Source organism: Marmota flaviventris, chromosome 3, assembly GCF_047511675.1.
Source record: "Marmota flaviventris isolate mMarFla1 chromosome 3, mMarFla1.hap1, whole genome shotgun sequence".
Taxonomy (NCBI): domain Eukaryota; kingdom Metazoa; phylum Chordata; class Mammalia; order Rodentia; family Sciuridae; genus Marmota; species Marmota flaviventris.
Window position 1 is genome coordinate 159763293 of NC_092500.1, and position 23447 is coordinate 159786739.

Sequence of the window (23447 nt, forward strand, 5' to 3'; positions counted from 1 at the left end):
GAAGCAGGAAAGATATGGATCTCTAAAACTAGCAACAACCCTGGTTTTTTCCTTCGAGTTTTTTTTTTTCTCTTCTACCCCTCTATCCTCCAGGCCTCACATCCCCAACATATGTGGAATCAAGAACTTTGCATGAAATAGGATTCTGAGGACTGAGTCATCTGAATAATATAATATAGAGGTGTTGTATGTGCCCTTTTTTTCTCTCTTTTTTCTTCTTTCATTTTTCTTTCCCCCTCCAAATTTTACTATTTTAACATCCTGTATTTTTCTGAATACATATGTGTGTTTATTTTATGTACTGTACTGTCTTCCCACGTACTTGCCTACCCTAAATTACTTCCTGTCTATTCTCTTGCTACCAACCCTCTTCATTAGATTTATCTTTCACATTCCCTAAGATATATTAACTCTATATCCTCACATCCTACCTCCTCAGCATATTGTCCTATGCCCCACCCCCAGTTCATAGTCCACTGTCAGAAACTGTAAACCCTTTTATAAAACTACTGATTATATTATAGACAATAATTGAATTCAACATTTATGTACATTGAGACTAAACTGTAAACGTCTTAATAACAACAAATTGTTCTTAGGTGGTATATTGTTGACATTGGGATCTGATAACATTCTCCTTCCCCAAAAAGGAGAGGTCTTGGAACCCTACAAGAGCACTACAAACCTATAGGGTAAAAACAATAACACCCCAGACCCACAGAGCTGGAAAGGAAGACACACAAGCAACATGAAAAAACAAGGGAAGAAAGTGCCCCAAACAAATCAAGACATCACATTATTAGAATCATAGGAAGCCACAGCAGAAGAAATAACAGAGAAGGAGTTCAGGATGTACATGGTTAAAATGTTCTATGAACTCAAGGAAGATAGAGCAAATACAGGCAGTGAAAGTTCACTTCAACAAGGAGCTACATAAACAAATACAGGAAGTAAGAGATCACCTCAACAGAGAGATACAGAGGTTCTTTAAAAAAAAAAAAAAAAAGAAAGAAATCCTTGAAATGAAAGAAACAATAAACCAGATTAAAAGCTCAAATGAAAGCATCACCAAAAGAGTAGACCACTTAAAAGATAGGACATCAGACAATGAAGACAATATATATAATCTTGAAAAGAATGTAGACCACACAGTGATAATGGTAAGAAACCACAAACAGAACATTCAAGAAATATGGGATAGGATAAAAAGACCAAATTTAACAGTTATTGGGATAGAGGAAGGCATAGAGGTCCAAACCAAAACAATGAACAATCTATTTAATGAAATAATGTCAGAAAACTTTCCAAACATGAAAAATGAATTGGAAATCCAAATTCAGGAAGACTACAGGATGCCAAATGTACAAAATCACAACAGATCACAACAATCCATTATAATGAGAATGCCCAACATACAGAATAAGGATAGAATTTAAAAGCCACAAGAGAAAGGAATCAGATTACATATAGGGGAAAACCAATTAGGATAATAGCAGATTTTCCAACCCAGACCCTGAAAGCTAGAAGATCCTGGAACAACATATATCAAGCTCTGAAAGAAAATGGATGCCAACCAAGAATATTATATCCAGCAAAATTAAGCTTTAGATTTGATGATGAAATAAAAACCATCCATGATAAACAAAAGTTAAAAGGATTTATAGCTAGAAAACCGGCACTACAAAACATCCTTGGAAAAATATTCCATGAAGAGGAAACAAAAGACAACAATAAAAATCAGCAGAGGGAGGTAGTACCCTAAAGGAAAAACTAATCAAAGAAGAAAATCAAGTCAAGTTAAATAACAAAAATAAACAAATATGGCTGGGAATACAAACCATGTCTCAATAGTAACCCTGAACGTTAATAGCTTAAACTCACCAATCAAAAGACATAGGCTAGCAGATTGGATTTTAAAAAAGACCCAACAATATGTTGTCTCCAGGAGACTCATGTGATAGGTAAAGGCATACACAGACTGAAGGTGAAAGGTTGGAACTAATCATACCACTCACACGGACTGTGGAAGCAAGCAGGGGTTTCCATCCTCATATCAAATAAAGTAGACTTCAAGCCAAAGTTAATCAAAAGGAATAAAGATGGACATTACATACTGCTCAAGGGAACCATATGCCAACAAAACATAACAATCATAAATATGTATGCCCCAAACAATGGAGCAGCTATGTTCATCAAACAAATCCTTCTCAAGTTCAAGAGTCAAATTGGCCACAACACAATAATCTTGCATGACTTTAACACAACTCGCTGACCACTGGGATAGATCTTTCAAACAAAAGTTGAATAAAGAAACTATAGATCTCAGTAATACAATTAATAACTTTGACTTAACTGACATATATAGAATATTTCAACCTGCATCAAGCAGATACACTTTCTTTTCATCAGCACATGGATCCTTCTCTAAAATAGACCATATAATATGCCACAAAGCAACTCTTAGCAAATACAAAAAAGTAGAGCTACTACCGTGCATTTTATCAGATCATATGGAATGAAATTGGAAATTAATGACAAAATAAAAATTAAAAATTACTCCAACACCTAGAGACTAAACAATATGCTACTGAATGAACAATGAGTTGCAGAAGACATCAAGGAGGAGATTAAAAAATTCCTAGAGGTAAATGAGAACATAGACACAACATATGGAAATCTCTGGAACCCTATGAAATAAGTACTATGGAAAAGTTCATTGCATGGAGTTCATTCCTTAAAAGAAGAAAAAGGGCTGGGGATGTGGCTCAAGCAGTAGCATGCTGGCCTGGCATGCATGGGCCACTGGGTTCAATCCTCAGCACCACATAAAAATAAAATAAAGATGTTGTGTCCACCGAAAACTAAAAAATAAATATTAAAAAAATTATCTCTCTCTCTCTCTTTAAAAAAAAAGAAGAAAAAGTCAACAAATAACCAAGCTAACATTACATTTCAAAGCCCTAGAAAAAAAGAACCAATCAAAAGCAGTAGAAGACAAGAAATAATCAAAATTAGAAATAAAATTGAAACAAAAGAAACAATTGACAAAACAAAAAGTTGGTTCTTTGAAAAAATAAATAAAATTGACAGACCCTTAACAATGCTAATGAAGAGAAGGATAGAGAAAACTCAAATTACCAGCATACATGATGAAAAAGGTAATATCACAAACAACAGGCACTACAGAAATACAAGGATAGTTAGAAATTATTTTGAAAACTTATACATCAATAAAATAAAAGATATTGAAGGCATCTACAAATTTCTTAAGTCATACAATTTGCCCAGATTGAACCAGGATGATATACACATTTTAAACAGACCAATATCAAGTGATGAAATAGAAGACACCATCAGAAGTCTACCAACCAAGAAAAGCCCAGGACTGGATGGATACACAGCCAAGTTCTACAAGACCTTTAAAGAAGAATGAATACCAATACTCTTCAATTTATTTCAGGAAATAGAAAAAGAGGCATCACTTCCAAACTCATTCTATGAGGCTAATATCACCTTGATTCCAAAACCAGGCAAAGACACATCAAAGAAAGAAAACTTCAGACCAATATTTCTAATGAACATCGATGAAAAAATTCTCAATAAAATTCTGGCAAATCAAATACAAAAACATATCAAAAAGATTGTGCACCATGATCAAGTAGGATTCATCCCAGGGATGCAAGATTGGTTCAACATATGGAAATCAATAAATGTAATTCATCACATTAATAGACTCAAAGATAAGAATCATATGATCATCTCAATGGGTGCAAAAAAAGCATTTGACAAAATACAGCACCTCTTCATGTACAAAACACTAGAAAAACTAGGGATAACAGGAACATATCTCAACATCATAAAGGCTGTCTATGCTATGCCCCAAGCTAACATCATTCTAAATGGAGAAAAATTGAAGGCATTCCCTCTAAAAACTGGAACAAGACAGGGATGCCCTCTTTCACCACTTCTATTTAACATAATTCTTGAAACACTGGCCAGAGCAATTAGACAGATGAAAGAAATTAAAGGGATACACATAGGAAAAGAAGAACTCAAATTGGCACTATTTGCTGATAACATGATTCTATACCTGGAAGACCCTAAAAGTTCTACCAGAAAACTCCTAGAACTAGTAAATGAATTCAGCAAATTAGCAGGATATAAAATCAACACCTATAAATCCAAGGCATTTCTGTATATCAGTGGCAAATCCTCTAAGAAGGAAATGAAGAAAACTACCCCATTCTCAGTAGCCTCAAAAAAAAAATAAATAAAAATAAATTAAATACTTGGGAATCAACTTAACAAAAGAGGTGAAATATCTATGCAATGAAAACTACAGAACCCTAAAGAGAAATCAAAGAAGACCTTAGAAGATGGAAAGATCTACCTTGTTCTTGGACAGAATTAATATTGTCAAAATGACCATACTACCAAAAGCGCTATACAGATTTAATGCAATTCTGATCAAAATCCCAATGGTATTCCTCATAGAAATAGAAAAATCAATCATGAAATTCATCTGGAAAAATAAGAGACCCAGAATAGCTAAAGCAATCCTTAGCACGAAGAGTAAAGGAGATAGCATCACTATACCAGACCTTAAACTGTACTCAGAGCAATAGTAACAAAAACAGCATGGTATCAGCACCAAAACAGACTGTTAGACCAATGGTACAGAATAGGGAACACAGAGACTAACTCACAAAATTACAATTATCTTATATTAAACAAAGGTGCCCAAAACATGCGATGGAGAAAAGATAGCCTCTTCAACAAACGGTGCTGGGAAAACTGGAAATCCATATGCAACAAAATGAAATTAAACCCTATCTCTCACCATGCACAAAACTCAACTCAAAGTGGATCAAGGACCTAGGAATTAAACCAGAGACCCTACACCTAATAGAAGAAAAAGTAGGCCCTAATCTTCATCATGTGGGATTAGGCCCCAACTTCCTTAATAAGACTCCTATAGCACAAGAATCAATAAATGGGATGGATTCGAACTAGAAAGTTTCTTCTCAGCAAAAGAAACAATATGTGAAATGAATAGAGAGCTTACATCTTGGGAGCAAATTTTTACCCCTCACACATCAGATAGAGCTCTAATTTCTAGGGTATATAAAGAATTCAAAAAGCTAAACACCAAAGAAACAAATAACCCAATCAGACACTTCTCAGAAGAGGATATACAATCAAACAACAAATATATGAAAAAATGTTCATCAGATCTAGCAATCAGAGAAATGCAAATCAAAACTACTTTAAGATTTTATTTTCTTTTATTGCTCCAGTCAGAATAGCAGCTATTATGAAGACAAACAATATGTGTTGGCCAGGATGTAGGGGAAAAGGGACACTCATACATTGCTGGTGGGACTGCAAATTGGTGCAACCAATATGGAAAGCAGTATGGAGATATCCTCGAAATCTGGGAATGGAACCACCATTTGACTCAGCTATCCCTCTCCTCAGTCTATACCCAAAGGACTTAAAAACAGTATACTACAGGGACACAGCCACATCGATGTTTACAGCAGCACAATTCACAATAGCTAAACTGTGGAACCAACCTAGATGCCCTTCAGTAGATGAATGGATTAAAAAAATGTGGCATATATACATAATGGAATATTACTCAGCAATAAAAAAATAAAATCATGGCATTTGCAGGTAAATGGGTGGCTTGGAGAAGATAATGCTAAGTGAAGTTAGCCAATCCTAAAAAAAACAAATGTTTTATCTGATATAAGATGACTGACTTATAGTGGGGTAGGGATGGGGAGCATGGGAGGAAAAGATGAACTCTAGATAGGACAGAGGGGTGGGAGGGAAAAGGAGGGAGCAGGGTATTAGCAAGGATGGTGGAATGTGATGGACATCATTATCCAAAGTATATGCATGAAGACACAAATTGGTGTGAACATACTTTATATACAACCAGAGATATGAAAAATTGTGCTCTGTATGCGTAATAAGAAATGTAATGCATTCCACAGGCATTCATTTTTTAAAAATCATTTAAATTTTTGTTTTAAAAAAAGAGTATGACAAGCAAATGGTGAGCTTGGAACCCCAATATCATGACAAATGGTTGCAAAGGCAAGTCTATGGATCTGATACCTCCTTCTGACGGTAGAATGGGTGGGAAGTCCACTTGGCACTACGGCCTGTGGCAGAGACTCTCCACATTTCCTGCATTCTGTTCACTTAATCAAGGTCGTGCGTGTGACTAATCATTTTCAGACTCAGGCAATGAAAAGTCCACTCTCTTGTTCCCCCTCCAGTGACTGAGGGAGGGAGTGCCCCACCTTCCCAGCCCTGCAGGGTGGGGCCTTGATCAACCTGAGTCCTGAGTGAATGAGAGAGAGTTCAAGAGAGTGAAGTGTTGGCCATAGAAAATAAGAGAAGGAAGCTCTTCTAAAGAGTAGGATCAATTCTGATACCAGTAATGTTTTCCACTCCCAAAACAGAGAGCCTATAAAACCTCTGCTCAGAAAGATTTCAGAGTTGCTATAGACTGGGGAGTGTATGCACCTCTTTTTCTTCACCACTTCAAAAGGGAGTACTGTTGATTTTGTCTTGACCCTATTCTACCACCATGTGTTTGACGTGAGGAGTACATATAGCCTATTTAGTTCCTAGGTCTCGGAGGCAGGAGTGGCCACATGCAGACCTGATCTAAAAAGACTACCATGACACCATCACTCAGAGATCCAAAAATCATAATTGGATTTGACTTTAAATTGCCTCCCTTGTGGGATAAATCCTGTATTTGGGAAACAGGAGGAAAGTTGTGTTGGCAACCAGGATTGGGGACCATGGCAGTGATGTTGTGGTTCACCAAACATTATTGTTAAGCAAGACTGTGGCTAGTTCTGGCCAGTAAGCTGTGGGCAGGAATGACCCCATTCATCTATCCCTGTGACCAAGACAACGGATCATGTGAGACGGCAGAGCCGCAAGGTGGAAACATTCTATATCACCAAGCAGGACAAATTTCCTGGAAATCTACATGAACCTATAGAGTTCACAAAATATGAATTATTGTTAAGGTTATATAACACTGAGATTTGGGGGTGCTTCTAACCATAACAAATATTCTGTCGTATATAAACCACCATGAGAAAAATTTTGAAGTTCTTCAAAGCTCAGTCCAGACCCTACTTTTCTTCTCACTTAATGGGCTCCTCCTAGGACATTTTATAGGTTCCCATAGCTTTAAGATCACTTATATGTAAGTGACTATTTCCAGGCATTCCCTGGACAGTTCTAGATAATACCTACTATGATGACATAATTAAGTGTACCATTTTCATTCTCAAAAGTGCCCCAGTGTGGACGAAAAAGTTATACGGCCACCTTATCTATATGCCAATATATCCAAATCTCTATCCCCAACCCCAAATTTCTTTTTAGAGCTTCACACCTAACCGTAGCAAACCCAACCATCCACTCAGCACCTCTACACACAGAAAAAGCACCTCAAATTTAGCATTTCCTATACTGAAGCTATTTTCTTCTCACTTCCCCAATCTGTTTTTTTTCCCCCCCAAAGCACCCAGTTGCTCAAATTAGAAACACGAAATCATTTTTGACAGCTGCCTCTCCCTCATCCCCCACATCCACTTCCTCACCAAGACTTGTCCATTCTACCTCTGAAATATGTCACAAAACCACCTACTTCTCATCTCTACTATCACAACCTGGTCCAAGCCACCCCTCTTTTAGACCCCTGCAATCCCGCCAGGTCTCTACTCTTTCTTCTACTCTCTACACAGGAGCCAGAATGATCTTTGACACATAAATTAGATCATGTCCCTTCCAAGCTCACAAACCTTCAGTGATTCTAAAACAACATCCTAAACCCTCAATCCCGGTCTGTCATACCCTGCATGACTGTGTTCCTATCTACTTCTTGGACCTTATTTCCCACCTCTCACAACTCTGCCCTCCAAGCATTCTTTATCTAAAAGCCTCCGACAAGCTATGACCTTTCCTCCCCCAGTGCTTTTCTGCCTGCTGTTCCTTCCATCTGGCAGAGACACTTCAATGATCCCCCAAAGTCCACTATCCTCACCTACCCGAAAGCACTGCTAGACTACACTTCCTATGCTCCCTCGCAGTCCCCTTGGCCGGGAACCCAAGTCTAAGCAGTGTAATGCGAGCATGGGTAATGTACACCATTTCCAACCCCATGATGAAAACATCCCCCCCGCACCGTTTCTTCCACGCACTTTCCCCTTTCCCATTGGCTGCATGGAGATGGCCACCAGCGCCACACTGATGCACACAGGTGGAAGGTGGCCGATCTTCTGTCAGAATGGGTCCCAGAAGCCAGAGGTGGTGGTGCATGCCTGTAACCCCAACAACTGGGGAGGCTAAGGTAGGAGGACCACTAGCTTGAGTGCAGCCTCAAAGATTTGTCTCAAAATAAAAATAAAAGAGGCTGGGAGGCTGGATCAGTGGTAGAGCACCCCCAGGTTCAATCCCCAATTACACACACACACACACGCACACACACACACACACATACACATACACAAATAATAATAACAATAATAATTATAATGATAATAAGAGGTCGCAGACTATATGGAGAAAAGCTACCTCATCTTTGTCTTCTGCCCAGTACAGTTATCTAAACAAAAAACACACTTCAGTGTGTCTAAGCCATTATGTATTCAGGCGATTACTATGACAGCAGTTGACACTATTTTAACAAAACTTTTACCTAGAGCATTGATCGACCATACCAACACACACACACACTCACACACTCACACACACACACACACACTTTTTTTTCACATTTTTTATTGACGCTTACAGTTGTACATAATGATGGCATTGTTGTCACCTATTTGTACATGCACAAAACATAGCAATACAGTTTGGCCATTGTCGCTCCCCAGCACTTCCTCCCTCCTCCTATCCTCCCACCCATTGGTCCCTTTCCTGTACGGATCTCCCTTTGATTTTCATGAGATCCATTCTCATCTTTCTTTTCCTTTATTCCTCTCTAGATTCTGCATAGGAGAGAACACATATGACCCTTGACCTTCTGAGTTTGGCTTACTTCCCTTAACATGATGGCCTCTAGTTCATGCATATTCCCGCAAGTGACATATTTCCTTTTTCTTTATGGCTAAATAAAACTCCACTGTGTGTACATACCACATTTTCTTTATCCATTCATTTGTTGATGGACACCTAGGCTGGTTCCAGAGTTGGGCTATTTTGAATTGTGCTGCTTTAGACACTGGTATGCATGTATCACTGTAGTATGGTGACTTTAGTTCTTCAGGACAAATACCGAGAAGTGGTATAGCTGGGCCATATGGTGGTTCCATGCCTAACCTTTTGGGGAGCCTCCCTACTGATTTCCACAGTGGTTGTACTAATTTACAGTCCTACCAACAATGTAAAATTCTTCCTTTTTCTCCACGTCCTACTATTTATTATTATTTGTATTCTTCATGGCTGCCATTCTGACAGGTATGAGATGAAATCTGTGTAGTTTTGCTTTGCATTTCCCCAATTGCTAATGACATTGAACATTTTTTTCATACATTTGTTTCCCATTTGCAGTTCTTCTTTTAGAAGTGTCTATTTCATTCATTTGCCCATTAATTGGGTTTTTTGGTTCTTTGTCACACACATTTACTCTGCACTGCCCTCACCCACTCCCATTTTAGGTCTAGACTTTACATATATTGAAAAAAAAAAAAAAGTCCTAACCATCCTCATCTGGTCCAGTTTAAGTCATTCTGTCATCCTTTCTCTTCACATCCTATTCTTTCTTTTCACTTTATTCATCACAATGCATAATTACATATTAATTTGTTTATATTATTTAAAGTCTGTGTCCACAAGAAGATCCATAGAATCAGAACCTTTCATCCAACACAGCAATGCACAGCCTGCACACTGCTTGGCATATTGTAGTCAATAAATTTTTAAAATGCAGAAGATAAACAAATGAGAAGACATTCTCAAGGGAATACCACTTTTCATATGAGACCACAACTTTTGACCAAAAATCATAGTGAATTAAGATGCACACCTGGAGATGTGTTTTAGCCTTTATTCATTCACAAAGCAATTCTGAGCCAATCTACGACCAAGAGAAAACTCTAAACTCTGAAGGAGTGTTAACAGGCTGAACAATAAAACAATATTGCCCCTACAAGTACAAGCAGAAAGTCAATTTTCATTCTGTTCATAAAACCTTTTGGTAAACATACATTTTCTTTCCATCAAAAATGCATTAATAGGATCATGCTTATATAGCTAGTCAGCACAAGAGATGAATGACAATTTAAACTGAACTATTTAATTCTTGCAGTAGAGTGCTCACAACTCCAAGCTTCATCTGTTGACTTTCTCAATGGCATTCATTCTGTGGCATTGCCACCAATTACATTAAAGAAATCACCAATTTTTAAAAGCTAGAACTACCCAAAAAGTTCCAAACTGTAAATAATATCTGGAATAATGCATTTAAGCCTAAAATGGCAAGATTATTTAAATCTCTTCTATAGTCATTTGTGTAATATACGTAGGGAAATGAATGCTATATATGAGAATGAAATAGATTAGGTTCTTATATTTTTACCTAAGAGTCTATTTAAGTAATATTGATTAATATTTAGATGAGTAAAAAATAAATCAATGTTAAATATTAACTGCACAAAATCTAAAATAAAATGGCCACATTACATCCTACATTATATGACAGATTAAAAGCAGCTAGTTTGAAGACTTTTTAAAAGTTTAAAGTTTCTGACATCATTTTCCACCATTCCATCAATTCTTCCTTCTCCTCTTCTTTCCTTTCAGAAAATGACTCCAGTTCAAAATCAACCTAAAGGAGAAAAATTAGTAACATGTTGTTATCAAACTGCGTATTTTTAAAAATTGAAATAAAAATAATTAGAGCAGCTTTAGAGTTTATAAAATACACTCAATACAGCCACCTAAATTAAAGTAGACCCTTTAAAAGTTTTATTTCAACAAAATATACTTTTAGAAGATAAAAACAAAAAGCAATTAGGCCTCAATTGTGCTTTGATCTAATAGCATTAAGGACAGATATGGTTCAACAAAAATCCCCTCCCCAGCCTCTTCCACTCATAAAAAGATGTAACTATAGTGAATTTTATGCCTTTGACATTTAGGGAGCCCCTTCTGTCTGCAGTGAATTTTCTCCTGATAGGAGGGGAATACAGAACACAGTTCAGGGGGCTGGTATCACAGTCCACCAGGCCCTGTTTTCCCGAATTGTGAATGTGTTAAAGAAACTAACAGATGCACATATCTCCACACCACTCTCCCTGGGATGTGGGGGTCTTCATCAGGTCTGTAGGGAATCCACACACTCCTGAATGAAGGGCAAGTCCAAATGTGCAGCCCCCAAACCAGTCCACCTCAGGCTCCCATCCCAGGAACTAAGAGTTCCTTGATGTGGCCACTGGAACCCTGGAATATTTTGGAATGGGATTATGTACTCACTACCTCCTTGGACAACAGCATATTAGAAAAACTAAGGAGTGTCATAGTTGAACATTTTACAACCTGTTCCTGGTTTATTATTTTTTTCCAGATTTCAGTAGCCCAAATTTACTTCCTGATCTTAATACTCATACAGCCCAATATACACATAGACACAACCAAAATCAAAACACCAGTTGAAACACTTGAGATATTTTGTTTGCAAAAATAAAGCACTTTTACTCCAAACTTTGGGTGCATAAACTAAAATATAATACATTTTTCTCAAGTAAACCTTTTGATTGGAAATCCTATTGGCCACCCTACAGGATTTTGACAGTTGTTAAATTCTGCTCTAGAAATTTAGGCACTATCACCACCACCTTCTTAACAAAATTAACTAGCTCTACTTAAATAAGTTATAGTTTTTGACAGTGCTTAGCTCATAGTATATTTTATTTGTTCTTTTTAGGTATACATGATAGTAGAGTGTATTTGACATATTATACATACATGGGGTATAACTTCCCATTCTTGTGCTTGTGCATGATATGGAGTTTCACTGGTCATGTATTCATATATGAACACAGAAAAGTTATGTCCAATTCATTCTACTGTCTTTCCTATTCCCATCCCCAATCCCTTCCCTCATTCCTCTTTATCTAATCCAATGAATTTCTATTCTTTGCCACCTGCATCTCAGAGCATTAATCTCCAGGATATATAAAGAACTCAAAAACCTTGACACCAAAATAAATAAACAACCCAATCAATAAATGGGTAAAGGAACTCAACAGACTTCATCGAAGAAGAAATATGAATGGTCAACAAATATATGAAAAAAATATTTAATATCTCTATCAATTAGAGAAATGCAAATTAAAACTACACTGAGATTTCTTCTCACTCCAGTCAGAATGTCAATTATCGAGAATATAAGTAACACTAAATGTTGGCAAGGATGTGGGGAAAAAAGTTCACTCATACATTGCTGGTGGGACTGCAAATTGATGCAACCACTTTGGAAAGTAGTATGAAAATTCCTCAAAAAACTTGAAATGGAATCACCATTTGACCCAGTTATCCCACTCCTTGGCATATACCCAAAGGACTTAAAATCAGCTTCTATGGTGACACAGCCACGTCAATGTTTATAGAAGCTCAATTCACAATAGCTAAGCTATGGAACCAACCTAAATGTCCTTCAACAGATGAATAGATAAAGAAAATGTGCTATATATACACAATGGAAACTTACTCAGCCATTAAGAAAAATGATAGTATGGCATTTGCCAGTACATAGATGTTCCATGGAGACTATCATGCTAAGTGAAGGAAGCCAATCCCCAAAATCAAAGTTTGAGTGTTTTCTCTGATATGTGGATGTTAACCCATAATAATATGGTGGTAGGGAATAGAAGTTTGTAGTATGTTCTTTTTTTGTTGGGGAAGTGCCAGGCATTGAACTCAGGGGCACTCAACCACTGAGCCACATCCCCAGACCTATTTTGTATTTTATTTGGAGGCAGAGTCTCACTGAGTTGCTTAGTGCCTCACTTTTACTGAGGCTGGCTTTGAACGTGTGATTCTCCTGCCTCAGCCTCCCAATCCCCTGGAATTATAGGTGTATGCTACCACGCCCAACCATAGTATGTTCTTAATAAAGGTCAGTTAATGTCTAAAATTACCTTGCAGCTGTCATATTTTTCAAATACTTATTAAGTAAGGTACTATGCTAGGTGCTAGACATAAAAAGACAAGGGGAACAGAATTCCACTTAAATTGAAACCAAGGTTAGCAAATAGAAAATTAAATATTTTTAAGTTATTTCATTTTCTTGGGAATCTCTTCAAAATTTGAGAAATGGTAATAGAGTTTCACACCAAGTGGTGTTAAATCATCCAATTAGATCTTGGGCCAATCACTTAACTTTTTAGGCCTCAGTTTGCTCATCTGTTAAGTGGCTATAACAAGGATGGAAACTACCTCACAGGGCTATTATAAAGATTAAATATGTCGCTTAAATATGCTGGACAGTGGTGAGTGCTAAAGTCTTATTGGCTTAATAATAATTATAGTCCTTAGCTATTATTATGATCACTTACCCCAACAGCAGGGCTATAAGGAACTGCCACTTTCTTTGTTATTGCTAGATAGCCCGGAGCTGAGGCTGTAAGTTTATAGTTCCCAGGTACAAGCAGTCTCCAGTAATCACCATCCTTTGCTGTAGGAAAAACAGAACATCAAACCACCAGGCAGGTGCACAAGCAAAATGCATAATTATGCCATCCCAGGAATCTTCACTACAGCTCAGTTCAACGTCTTTGAGTCCCCATTTCTAAAGCAGATACATGGCAATGTATGGGCAATGAGATGAAATTCTATGGAAGGAGGTGTGAGGCTCTCCCTCCAGGCCTCATTTCTTAAAACTACGTTATAGACCTTAATGCTAAATTGTCTAATAAATCTTCTAAGATCGTGGATCTTCTACTCATGTCAGGAGTCACACAGATGAAAAAATACACACAGTCCTCAAAGCAGTGAGGTCAGAGCATCTGGACACCATGATTTGATTCTTTCAGGGGAAGATCAATGTTTCACAAAGTATGGCCCAAAGGTAGTCTCATCAGAATCCCACAGGCACGGTCAGAAATCTAAATTTCTATAGGAGGGAGACCAGTAGAGGAAAGTGAGGGGGCACTGAGGAATGAAATTTACCAAATTATGTTATGTGCATATATAAATATGTCACAATTAATCCCACTGTAATTATAATGTACCCATAAAAATTAATTAATAAAAATCAAAAAATAAAAATTATCTATGAAATAAACCTTTACTAAATTTTATAAAAAGTAGAACTAAGCTTGGCGTCTCCCTTCAACAGGGTTTCTCAACATTGGTGCTATGAAAATATATCCAAATTGGCTGGATAATTCTGTATTGGGGGATCTCCTGTATACCACAAAAGTTTTTTTTTTACTATTGTTTTAAAATATTAAATTTTGTTTTTTGTTTTTGGTAGTAAGGATTGAACTCAGGGGCACTTAACAACTGAACCACATCTCCAGCCATTTTATTTTTAGACAGGTTCTCTTTAAGTTTTTTAGGGTCTCACTAAGTTGCTGAGGCTGGCTTTAAACTTGCAATCCTCCTGCCTCAGCCTCCTGAGCTGCTGGGATGACAGGCATGAGCCACTGCTCCCGGCCAAAAACATTTAGATTTCTAAAGATCCAGAAGAATCTGTTAGCCTGGTGCACTTTCCAGGAACCATGTTATCAACAAGGTCTCCAGAGAATTGTTAAGGAAACCTATGATCTAGGCTCCTTTACTCCTCTGGGTTCCTTCCCAACCTATTTTGAGTTCCACGGCCCACCATTATATCACATGCCTTCACCTCACTCGCTTTTCTCCCTTGGCCATACACACCTAGCAAATCACCAGCCTTGGACAATTTCCAACTCCCTACCTCCATGTGGCTAGAAACACACACCCGTGGTGATATTTCTCCAATTTCTAGATACCAGACCTAGGTAGTCATGGTATATTTCTTCTTCACCTCCCTGGCCCATTCAGTCTCCCATTTTCCTAAATCACCACTTGGACTGTAACAGGGATCCACTTCAGGCTTTAAATATAAACCTTGCTGCTCAACCACTGGTAGTTTATTCTAAAGCTGACATTTTATTTCCTTCCTCTTTTTCCTGTTCCCATCCCTAACTTCAGGGGAAGCAAGACTAACATTCTGCCCATCCTAGGCCAAGTTATCTTTCCTTTGGCTCACTGACCACAGGAATGAAGAAATCTAGACTTGGGAGATGGTACCAGTGGATCAAAGAAATGGCCATCTCTCAAGCCTACCACTTGAACATGAATTATGAGTCCTGATAGGCACACCTGGAGTTTAGCCTTTGCAACCCCTCTTTAAAGCCCACTGTTCCCCTGGCAGTTAGAATCGCGATCTCTGAGACAGGAGTCCCCTGTCTCATTTCTCATTTGCTTGCTAACCAGTAACACCTCTTTTTCTTTTTTTTTCAAAACCTTGTCCTCTTTATTGGATCAGCAACTGAGACAAGGACTTAGCTTTTGGTATCAAGACATAGGTGCACCTCAATAACCCAGGAAACCTGACAAAAGGCACAATCTGATTCACTAGCTCTGGGGTGAGGGGCGAGATTCTGCGTTTCTACCCTCCAGAGTGATGCTGAAGCTGCTAATAGGGACCACACTTTGAGTATCAAGGTTCTAGTGGTCAATTCATACTTTCTCCTTTTCCCTAAGTCTCTAACACATCCTCATCCTCCTCACTCTTCCTTGGCACTTTACATCTTATTTCACTGTGAAAATAGATACAATCAGGAAAAAAAAATTAAGCCCTCATCCCCACATCTTCCAATCTACCTCTAGATCACTCTCCTTTCAGCTAGTGCAACATTTATCTTCTATGCTCAATGCAAAATTTCTGGAACGACTGTCACTATTCTGTGTCACTAAAAGCTCTCTTTTCTTCTCTCTTGGACCCACTTGAATCAGACTCCTACCGCTTGCTCTCCTGAAGTAGGTTTTGTCAAGATTCTCCATACTGCTAAATCTATTCGTTCACTCTCAAGAATCATCTTACTTGGCACTTTTTATTACTCCCTCCCTCCCTCCCTCCTGAAACACTTCCAACCTTCCAGGACCACACACTTTATTTCTATCTTTGACTTCATTGCTAGTTCCTTCTTATTACCCTGCCCTCAAAAAGCTGGAGATTCCTAGAACCCTCAGAAATCATTCCATTCCACCCAGTTATTCTCTCCACTTTTAGATTTTCCTCAACTTTTTAAATCATGGAATGCAGAGAAAATGGTATTTACATGGCACTCCTGGGATAACAGAAAGATCAGGTTTCCGGGAGCCAGAAGGTATCCATGCCTCAGTTCCACCCTCCCTGAGGACTAAGGGGATGAAAGAGAAGTAGCATTTTGGCACAGATGCTGGAGCGCTGGTTGAGAAGGCATGCTGGTACTTAGCGCAATGTTGATAAATATTTGTTGGATGAGTGAATAAACGGAGGTTTAGAGAACAAATGTTAAAGGTTAAAAAAAAAAAAAACTCCAAGCTATAAGTGTGAAAGTTAGAAAAGAAGTAATGATATACAGTGCTTTGGAAAATAAATCAATGATTATTTAATTATAAGGTTTGAAAATAGTATTAAAAGTTTATGGCTAGAAAAATATTGTTATTGTTTTAAAAAAAAATCCCAGTAAGTAACAGTTCAACTAAAATGAATAAGTATTTAACAGCAGGGCTGGGGATGTGGCTCAAGCGGTAGTGCGCTCGCCTGGCATGCGCGGGGCACTGGGTTCTATCCTCAGCACCACATAAAAGGAAAATAAAGACGTTGTGTCCACTGAAAACTAAAAAACAAAAATTAAAAAAAAAATCCTCTCTCTCTCTCTCTCTTTCTCTCTCCCTCTCTCTCTCTCAAAAAAAAAAAAAATTAACAGGAGTAGGTAGATCTTCTGGGGAAATACACCATATTCTCCAAACTGAGAAAATGAAGATGATGCTTTAAACCTAGAAATAACTAACATCACAGCCCAATTCTATAATATCCTGTATCATCCTGAATAACTCTAGATTTATTTTAAGGGTTAAACAAAGAAATGTGTGAGACATACAATATGTTGGCAGTTACCTTACCTTCTACTCTTTTCACTCCCTCCCGACTCACAGCTCTTTAGAAAAGCCACTCGTGGCTTTACTCCGGCTAGTTCATTTTCCTCTAAACAACTAACTGCAAACCTCAGGCAGTGGACAGCACCAACTCACAGCTCTGGGTGACAGCTGAGGACAGGGCGCCACCTGCTGCACTCAGATTTTTAAACGCAGCATAATTTCACTGTGCCTGACCTGCTCCCACAGCCCACCTAGGTCAAAGCTGGGCAGAGACTGTGTAAAGAGATCTGAGGCATCTCATTGTGTTGCTTATAGTATGAGTTATAATTATGATAATTAAAAAAACATTCTCTTGTACATAATGCTAGACCATGGCAAAGAACACCCACCAGATGTAATATCATGGTCTATTCCTTCCACGGAGATGGTTGCATTGGCAATTGGGTTACCTTGAAGGTCTCGGACAAATCCTTTAACTCCTCGGTGTATCTGTGGAGGTCAAGAACAACCAAAAATCTCATATTAGAAATGACCTAAAAAATATGTTTTATCTTAAGCGTCTTCTTATATTCCTGCCCTGCAGGGAATATGATTCAATGATAGGTCAGGAAACTCAGGAACCTTAGAAGATTCTGATGTGAGTGCCCAGGAACAATTCTCTGGAGAATTTTGAGAATCAGCTTATTCCAAAGATAGAAATGGGAAGCTCTTCTTAGCAAACTATTTACCCTAATTAGCCTGACAATTCTAGTTTCTGCAAACATTCCTTTGAGATTTCCTCTCAACCAATTACAGAATTAGATGTCCAAATTATCTGTTTTCTATGAGTTCTAAACTAGTCTTTGCTTAGATTTTAGAACCAGGTGTTCAATTACCATTATCGCCACCATTATCAAGAAAATAGGCCCAAAGCAGGACTTGTGACTGTCTACACTGATCTTCGATCCCCTGACTGCAGTATTCTGGGATGCAAGCAGCTGCATGTGCTCTCATTGTAACTCCATTCCCACTGCTTCTACACAGCCTGCATCCTAACATGATGTTATCTCAAGACTGATCACATAGATCTGTGGACAGAACAAATTTTCATTCAGAGTAGCTTTACGCAGGACTGTGTAACTTTATCCCTCTTCTTTTCAGCTTATTTCTACTATCAGACGGATTGGATGCATGTGTACCTGCCACCATAAAGATGACAAATATTATCCCCTGTCCTGATGGCATGAAATTGTGTTTTATTTTGTTTTATATTGTGTTTTTCCTCAAGAACTGAGACAACTTAAGCAAGGTGATGATCTTATTAGCACCAACTATAGTAAATCCTATTTATAACTCCAAGAAGCCTTTTCTGAATTCTCAGGACTAGGTCTGGGAATCTTCTGTGTCCTGCCATTGTAGTTAATTCTGGTAGTTAGTCTTTATTTTTCCTTATGATTAGATATTCATGTTTCTGATCCCACTAATATGAAGCCTTGAGAGGATGGTCACTAGCCCCAGTGCCGGGAATATAAAAGTAGCTCAAAACATTTTTTGTAGAAAAAAATATGTAAACAAAATGACATTATTTGATATCTAAGAAAACACACCAAATGTCCCCATCTTGCTTCCTTTAACCAAAAGTGCATTTCTTCCGTTAACTTTGCTCTTGTAGGATCCAGTTAAATACAGCTCTCCTCAAAAAAGAAGTTCTATAGGGATTCCCACCAAGGTTATTCTAGAGTTAATATGGTTAATTATTCTTAGCTTTGTGGCAAAAAAAAAAAACCACCAGTATACTAACACACAGCAGGAACCCACTAATTGAAAAGGTCCTGTGGAGCGGTTATTCTTTAATCAGGACCCATTATCGGTGGATCTATTCCACAGTAGTTCATTGGTAAGGTATTGTATGAATATATGACATGCATAGAACAATTCTTAAGCTAATTTCACTTTAAAATAAAGAAAGAAGTGGTCTTACACATGTGTGTGCAGAGCATATATAGCATATATACAATATATATACACAAGAGGTATACAATATAAATACACTATATATGTATATCATATATATATATATATATATATATATATATATATATATATATATATATATATATATTAAAAGCATTTGTTTTTGACAAATTGGTTTAACAGATTTTTCTGGACTATTTGCTGGCAAGTAAAATCACATCACTCTACTTAACTTTAGGCCTAAGTGGTCACATACAGAATAGAATTTAAAGATGGTCAAGGCATTGCAGGCAATACACTGAGCCTTTAGATCTTTCACCACCACTGCCCTGATGTCAATGCCTACCATACTACAGAGAGGAGGAATTCGGCAAGGGGTGACCAATCTAAGTAGGTGAGATATTTTATTTTGACAGGTTGTGAGATCCCCCAAATTCTACACAGATCCCTCTGGAATGATGACATAGTGACCGTGGTACAGATCTAGGATTAACTCATGAAAGGGGGTAGGGCATGGAGATTCCACAACCACACAACCTGGATTCAAATTCTAACTGAATAACTCCAGAAAAGCTGCTGAACCTCTCTGAGCCTCTGATTTCATTTTTTTTTAAATAATTTTTTATTTGTTTTAATTAGTTACACATGACAGTACAATGATCTTGACATATCATACATTTGAACCAGATGGGATATAATTTCTCATTTTTCTGAGTGTACAGGTTGCAGAATCACATTGGTCATGCAGTCACGTATATACACACCACAGCAATCATTTAATTCCCAGGTGATAATGGCGGTGATAGTGGTGGTCATATATCCTCCTTCTCGGGTTGTCGTGAGGCTAGGCACATAATTACTACATGTAAGGCATTACATGTATAACAATAATGATAAATAGTAAATGCTCAATAAATATGCATTGTTGTTATTATTATTACCTGGCCTCTAGCTGAATCTAGGGGAAGAAAAGTGAGGCACCAGGGCACTGAAGGAGACACTCTCAGGAGCTGATCTCATGTTTGTGTGACCCTGAGAGTGAATTTTTCCTTACATTGTGCACCCTAAGTGCCTCATTTCCTCACTCTTGTCCTGCCCTTCCTGGGGTGCCTCATAGGGCCACTGAGATCAGGCTGGGACATGATCTTAGGACTTCCCTCACCTGCAAGAGTTTGGCTCACTTCTCCACAATTTTCCAGTGTGGTCAGTTCTCAGTGAATAGTCATGAGCCACAAGGTCTATGACAGGTGAAAGGCAAATTTAATCTACTGACACCTGCTTTCCAATGACAGCATCTTCACCCAGGCTCAGACGGACCTCCCTGGACAGGACTCCTCCTAGAAGACTATTACACCACAGGTCTAAATACTCCTAAATATTCATTTGATGCTGGACACTCTACTTACCTGCTCAAGGTAGCTAATGAGGGAGTTTTTGTTATCCTCCCAGTAGTTCTTCAGAGACTCCTCAGGTGGGAACTTTTCACAGCTAAGCTCCACAGTGATCTCAAAACAGTTGCTGCTCAGGTAATTGAAGTCTTGCATTCCTGCAGAAGCAACAAATGACACGTCAATATATGCATGTGGTGGCTAAAACACACAGGCGATTCTGCTGAACTGAGCTAAATAAAAATGTACCATCCTGTGCCATCTGAGGGAGCTCCCTGGGAAATCACCTTCCATAGGGGATCTGAAAACATACTTGCAAGATTAATGCATTAACTCTGCTTCCATAGAAAGGAGGGAATTGTCAAGAGGCTGGCCAGTCTGAGGAGGTGAAGCGTTTTATTTTGGCAGATCATGAAATCTATTAAATTCTATATGGACCCCACTGGAATGGCTACATAAGTAATTATTTAACTTAATGCATTGCTGTTGCAAAGTGCAAAAGCAGATGTCAGCCACGGTCCATGTTGCTGTAACAGGCTTCAAAAAAGACAAGGTGAATGACTCGATCCCTACTGACCTAAAAGAAATGCATATCCTTCAAAGCCTTCAACGGAGTGTGAGATGATCTAACATACTACTCTCTCCTTATGTCCAACCAGTACCATAGTGTACACCTGAGGGACTAGGAATCCTGATAATGTACTATACATTAATTCAATAATCATTGAGTGTCCATATAAAGGTCATAAACTTTAATGATACTTCATAACTCACCAAAGATTCTGTATCCAGATAATTTTCATTGAAATTAAATCAAATTCATATTAATAGTGGATACTGTTGGTGCCCACCAGATCACTTTTATGGAGCCAGGGCACCCACCTCAAGCTGCTATAAGTGTGGGCTGTTAGGAGTTCACAAAGGCTGCTCCCCTTTCCTGGAGAATGCTTGATAGGAGCCACCTAATTTGGAAGGTTACACTCTCCCATTTCTCACCCTCACTTCTTTCTAGCAGCACACAACCAATGGCTAACTGGTATGCAGTCACCAAAGACTGTACCCTTACCAGAAAAAGATGACCCTGCCTGTGATTTATGCTCTGGACCCTTCTCCCAATGGCTTTGGCCTAGGCTACACCTCACCTGAGACATCCTTACTCAGCTCTATCCTTTCCTTTTCTCTGCTTCCCTAAGGATTTTTCTTAAAGTGTATTCCCTCAATAAACATCCAAACCACTGTCTCAGTCTCTGTTTCTAGAAAACCTCACCCAAGACATTGATTTTATTCACTATGTGGAGAACTAAAACCATCAAAGCTTCCTTTGACCTTTTGATTACTGTGGAACATAAGCATTAACTAATACTAATATTATTATCATTGCTATTGCTATGCTAATATGATCATCAGTATTTTACTAATATAGTTTATCTGATATTGTATAGACTGTATATATTTGTTCAAAAGTGACTGCACAAGGAATTGCTAAATTTTTATGAAAGCTGACGTATATTTTACTTCCCATCTGATGTATTTGATTTATTCTAAATCCTAAATCTGACATAGACCTTTGTTCACAAGTTACAAAAAAACAAAGTACTAAAACTGGTCTGGTCAAATGCAAACCGTAAATAAAAACAGTATCAACATATACCAGAAAAAAAAAAAAAAAAACAGGAAGAATATTTTTCTCAGGGCATAATGCAACAAAATTAAACATATCTAACCAATCCCTGAAGTCACTGGATGCTGCCCTAATTCTCTTTTTTGTTTCCAGGTTGGCCATAGCAAAATTTTCTTAGGCAAAGTGAAAAAAAAAAAAAAGTATCAATATCTTCACATCTCACCCTCATCCTTGGTCGAGGCCAGCAGCATCCTATAACTGTTATTCTTCTGGGTGGTTACAAAAATATGAACTCTGTAAAGTTCATGTTGGGACAAGGGAAGCTGCCTTGATGGGCAAAAAGGGATTTCCTGCACAGGGTCTTCTCTCTCTTTGCAGACTAAACCCTACCTGATCTGACAGTGTTTATTACACTAGTGAATATAAACTACATAATCCATGTCACATAGTCTCTTTAGCCCACCATTTAAAAAAAAATTAAAAGATGTATGCACCAAGATGTGCTAAAGGCCACAGGATGCCCTCTAAAATACACATTTATCTATTGTAAAAGCAAGACTCGTTTATGATAAGGATGCTACCTTATTACCTAAAGCCTGAACTTGAAAAATAGAGCAATTAACAATATTCAATTTATATTTTCCCACTGAATACTTCAGTTTGTTTTCTTTATTTAGCATCTCAATTTTTTTAAATCCACAAGAAAAAAAATTACATATTATTCATGCATAAAATTAATGGAGGAATTAGGGGTTCAGCCTACTCCTTAATGACTGAAGAAGACTGAAGAGTCTCTAGGTGGAAATCGCTCTGTAAATCTAAGGAAGTCAATATCATAATCAGAGAACAAGATGGAAACTCACCGCCAGGTACACTGTACCAAGCGCCACCGTTGGTTGTTCCATCTACAAAGCTACTGTCATCGTCATTCTTGCGACAGGGAGGTCTGTTGGAGTCAGACATGGCCGGGTTGAAAGAAGAGTAGGCCCGAGCCACGCTCTTGAAAATGGCATCATCCGGGCAGGAGCTGTACTCATGGGCACTACCTAGAAAACAAATCCAAGAGACGGAAGGATTTGACACAGATCAAAAGGCAGCACTTGTTTTCTGAAAAGTAATTTGGTGTTGAGCTATTGCTGATGTATTTTTTAGCTACATTGCTAAGGGGAAGAGGTGAAGATTTAACTACCAATTACACTTAGTTACATAATTTTCATTCCTAATACCAAAAAAAAAAAAAAATGTAAAAATCAGTTAGACTGAACATGCTACTTATGAACTGAAAGTTCACAAGAAAAAGGTGATATGGTTATAGAAGATTGGAC

At 38.0% G+C, this 23447-nt stretch overlaps 1 protein-coding gene across 1 annotated transcript in view; it reads right to left on the reverse strand.

The window, feature by feature from the left end:
* Positions 1-10076: 10076 nt before the first annotated feature.
* Cpe (carboxypeptidase E) overlaps positions 10077-23447 on the reverse strand; it is a 113953-nt gene continuing 100582 nt past the window's right edge. The window contains exons 5-9 of the mRNA XM_071610542.1: positions 22986-23164; positions 20520-20659; positions 17550-17649; positions 13602-13720; positions 10077-10870 (exon numbers count right to left, since the gene is read on the reverse strand). Coding sequence (XP_071466643.1) covers positions 10772-10870; positions 13602-13720; positions 17550-17649; positions 20520-20659; positions 22986-23164 — 637 coding nt within the window. The 3' untranslated portion in view covers positions 10077-10771. The remainder of the gene's footprint in view (positions 10871-13601; positions 13721-17549; positions 17650-20519; positions 20660-22985; positions 23165-23447) is intronic.